Source organism: Frankliniella occidentalis, unplaced genomic scaffold (genome assembly GCF_000697945.3).
Source record: "Frankliniella occidentalis isolate FOCC.00 unplaced genomic scaffold, Focc_3.1 Scaffold162, whole genome shotgun sequence".
NCBI lineage: Eukaryota > Metazoa > Arthropoda > Insecta > Thysanoptera > Thripidae > Frankliniella > Frankliniella occidentalis.
Window position 1 is genome coordinate 53854 of NW_026267288.1, and position 4556 is coordinate 58409.

Genomic DNA, 4556 nt, shown 5'->3' on the forward strand with positions numbered 1-4556 from the left:
CCCGTAAATCCTCCTTTTGCCTTCCGTTATCCCTCCGCCCGACCCGCCGCGGGCCCGCCCGCCCACGCCAGGCCTGTCCCCACCCTGCAGGGGACGCCCCTTCCCCTCCTCACCCCCTCCTCCGACCTCTAACCGAATCTGGCCACTTCCCACTTCCTTTAGGTCCGATATTTGCAGAGACCCCTTCCTCCCCTCGTATGTGCCTTAACGGCCCTCGCTCACTTCCGGTTTGTGCGAAAAGAAAAAAAAATGAAAGGGAAAAGCTTGACGTATTTTTTTTCCGCATACTTTTTTTTGCCGGCTTGAGAGACGCATATGATGTGTGTTGTTGTCGGAGGACACATTGCCGATGCGGTCCTGTTTGCGTTATGAGGTTTATTTCGGGCGGACTGTCGGCCTGGACCAGACGGTGACCCCGACCTCAGGACACTCACTCTCTCACGGACACAGCAGCTTTTTCGCTCTCTTTTCCCTCTCCCTCGCTCGCTCATAAAAGTAATGTTAAAAAAAACAACTGAAAAAGTAAACAGACACCCTGGTTTGCAACGTCACGCGTGAAGCTTTGTGAGGGTTTTGGGGGGAGTGAGGAAGGAACGGGAAGGAACTATGCAAAAGTAAAAGACACTTCTTCGACGGTAACCGTTTTGGATTCTAATTCAGCTTTTGTTAAATCGTACATACAACTTCCCGAGCAACTTTCTCCTTTAAAAAAAATGATTCTTTGGAAAGTTTTGTTTTGCCTTGCGGGCTCCTAACACATTTTATTTGATACTCCGGCACGTGTAATTGCTCATTACCGTCACAAAATACGACCGAAACCAGAGCTCGGGACTGGAATGACGACATAATGATACCTCCTGATCTCGTTTTTATTTTCCTCTAGTTTGTTTTCTAAACGGCCCGACCGTGCAGTTTAAGAAGGATGTCTGATTTGCATCTCCTTTTTTTTATAGTTATAGGAAGTGCAATTTGCAACAACACGGACTCTTGATGTAGTAGCCGCATATAGAGGGAAGTAGTGCCGGCAGCACCACACCGGCAGCGCTCATAGTGCAAGCCGCTGCAAAGTGAAAACTAACTCACTCTGGTTTATTTAACTCGACTTCCCTCCTCCCTCTGTGAGAGAGGTGCGGCGCTGCACATCGCGTGTCTCGCTCGCTCGTCATGCGGTGCGGCACACAGGGACACACTCACGCACACAGGGACATGCACACACACACACACACACACACACACACACACACACACACACACACACACACACACACAGTCAGAGTGACGCCGCGCTGCCGCCGCTAGAGAGCCGCGTGTTTTTCGAGATTGCGTCGCAATTTTGGTCGTAATGACGGATGAGTTGTTTACGAGTACTGCTGCGTATAGTAGTGTGGCGGTGGCGGTGTGCTGGCTGTGCGTGTCCGGGCTTTATTGAGTTGGCGTGTGTGTGTGTGTCGTGTGCATGTATGTGTGTGAGAGAGAGAGACGCTTAGAGTGACTGCGGTACTATGCTGCTGCTGCTGCTGGAATGAGTGAATGAATGAGTGATGGCATTGAATGAATGGATGAGCGTCCTGCCTGCTGCACTGCTGTGTGCTGCACAATAACGGCGCTTTGCCGTGTCGCGGCTGGCCGACTTCGAACACTTTGCGAAACATATTTTGTCGCATTCGTCGCGCGCAAGTTGTTTTGGGAGGCGGAAGAGAGGGAGAGGGAGGTTTAGGAGTAGGAGAACGAGCAGGGAAGAAACAAATGGAGTTTTGACGCGCGCCGCTGCGCTGCGCGCTGCCAAGTTTTGTCGAGCAGAGCTGGGGGCTCCCACTGCTCCGTGCTGTCTTGTTTGCCTCGTAATGTGGTGGCCGAAATGATATTTTTGGTACGACTGCCCTAAGTCAAAAAAAGTGTGACCAAAAATCATACTTGAAAATTTGCCATAGCTCCCCGCCCCCTTTCCCCCTGTTTCAATTACTTTTCAGCACATGTGTTTTATCTTGTTGTTTTTTTTGTGGTTTGTTTTTTTCACCGTGTAGTAGTAAATAGTACACGGTACGTGGATGCTCCATCTGCGATGCAGTAAGCTGTGTGATTATGCGCCGGTGGGGCCGGCCTTGCGACGCACGCACTTCGAGCCCGCGGAGACCACTTTGTTTACCTCTGCGTGTGTGGATCACCACCACCACCACCACCACCGCCGACGTTTTTTTTTATTTTTATGGTGATTTGTGGTCGTAAACGGCCAATGGCTCTTCCCTGTCGTTCGGCCATCGGTACGACCATCCGGCATCCACACACAGTGACCGGCCGTGGGGGCCGCCGTTACTCTAACTCACCCCGAACTCTATGGTGGTGTGACGCTGTGTCGGGACAGGGCCGCGAATCTCTGGGCCGGCGGAGAGTGTGTGTGTGTATGTGGTGTGGCGATCTCCGCTGGGTTTGGTACAGCGGACCGTAACCATAAAACTGCCGAAAAGCAGACACGAAATGTTTCCCCCGCCATCATCATAGACTGACTAGTGTTGACCTGTTTTGTTGTGTTGCAGGCTGCATGGCTGGCGGCGGGCTGCACAAGCTCAAGTGCGCGTGCATGGAGGCGGGCGTGACTGTGGGACTCAGCCTCTCTCCGGGACTCGCGTCTCTCGCCGGCACCTTGGCGGGCTACGAGCCCCTCAACGAGATCACCGAGGAGCAGGACAAGGACAGCAGCACTGAAAAGCAGGTCGGTATCACCTGAACCAAATGATTTGACAAAATAAAATAAGAGTTAAAAACACTTTAAAAAAGAAAAGAAAAATTACATAACAATAAAATAATTGCTGAGGCGAAAATCTAAATAACTCATCCAGTCTTCTCCAGAACTGGAAATATTTAGGCGACTATTATTAAGGGAAGGTGGGGTAGATTGGGACACGGGGTACATTGGGACAGTAGCAATATCACATATTTCTAACAGTATTTAAGTGCTGAAAAAAATTGACACGTAGCCAATGTTGCATATTTCATGATGGTATCAGTGTTGGGAAGATTGCACACCATGTCTGATGTACAGAAAATATCAAAATACGATAAGCTCAAAAATCTGTTAAAAGTAAGGTACCTTCTTATTTTATTTTGCTATTTTCAACGCAAACTGAAATGAGATAGAAAATCGCGCAAGTGGCTGGTCAGTAGGTAGTTCCTTACGACGCATTTTGCAAGTAAGGATTTTGAGTTGAATCCCAAAATACCGAAGAAAAAGAAAGAAATCACAGGAAAGGCAATTAAGTGCACACTGGGACATTACACCAAAAGTGCTCAATGTAACCCCTAAAAAAAATCCAAAAACTGTCTCATCTTGTAGATAACTGGCCTATTTAGGCTTCCAGACCGCATGGCGGTTCGTATGCTGAGATTTCACAGGAAAACGCGTCAACTGTCCCAATGTGCCCCATCTTATGTATTCTTATGGTGTCCCAATGTGCCCCGTGCCCGGGAACATTGGGACAGGTGACACATTTCGGGGAAATCTCTCTACAGCCAAAGAGCATGAAATAAAAAATCAGGACGATATAGGCTGTGATAGGCCACATATTAATGTACAATTGTAGCCAGTACCGGTCATTCCAACAATGCATGATCTCCGACCTACAGCAAAAAGAAAAAATCCGTCCCAATCTACCCCACCTTCCCTTATTTTTGAAGATTTGACCTGATTATCTCGACTGAGTAGTCTGAGGTATGTGTGTGTGTGGGGAGTGTGGTGTTGTGGCGCTGGCGCGGTGCTCGTGCCGGGACGCCATATGACACCGTGTGCTGCGCTATGCGCGCCGCTATCTCTCATGAAGAGCGATGACTTGATATTCCCTTATCGGGGTAAGGAGAGAGGGTGGGGCGGGAGAGAGAGAGAGAGGGGGAGGGGGGGTCATGGCGCAAGTCGCCGGCGTGCGCCGCCGAGTTACGTGTCTGTGATTGAGACGCGCCGCCAGCTAGGGCACGACGGGTCGGGGTGGGGCGGGGCGCCGTGAGGTAGGCACTCCCGTGGCGCGCGCGTGCTCGGCGGGGAGGCGTGCATACCAGGCGCTCCCTCCTGCTCAGCCCTCGGCGCGGCGTGGCTGCTCGTGCGGTTCGTGCACACGGTGCGTGCGTGCGTGGGAGCGCTCCGCCGCCACCGCCGCCTCGCGGTTGTTTTAACGGAGTTCCGTCGTTTGCTGCGCGGCTTTCTTTATCGCTTTATATCGCAGCCTATTTGTCGCGCGCGAAAGTTGTTTCTCTCCGATGGCTGTTTATTGCCCCGTCTGGGCGGGCGCGCGCTCGCGGGGGCCGCTGCTGCTGCTAACGTCCGCTGCCCACTCTCTTCCGGCGGCCGCGATGACTGACTGAGTGACTGACTGACCGGCAGACGAACATTCTGGCCGGGCGATAGTAGTGCGCGCTGCGCGCTGTCAGTCGGCGGCGCACTGACACACAGGTGTGCCGCGCCAAGGCTATATGGCCCGCCTTATCTAGGCGACGGACGCGTGCCCCTTTGGTATAGTTTGTGACTATCGGGACCCGTCCGTCCCGTTTCAGCACGTCGCCCCCCCCCC

The 4556-nt window shown here is 52.0% G+C and overlaps 1 protein-coding gene across 1 annotated transcript in view; it reads left to right on the plus strand.

The window, feature by feature from the left end:
* Window positions 1–4556, plus strand: part of LOC113210614 (growth factor receptor-bound protein 14) — a gene marked incomplete at its 5' end in the record, with an annotated part of 161671 nt that overhangs the window by 46475 nt on the left and 110640 nt on the right. Inside the window, 1 exon segment of the mRNA XM_052271454.1 lies at window positions 2535–2710. Within this exon segment, the coding sequence (XP_052127414.1) occupies window positions 2540–2710 (171 nt within the window).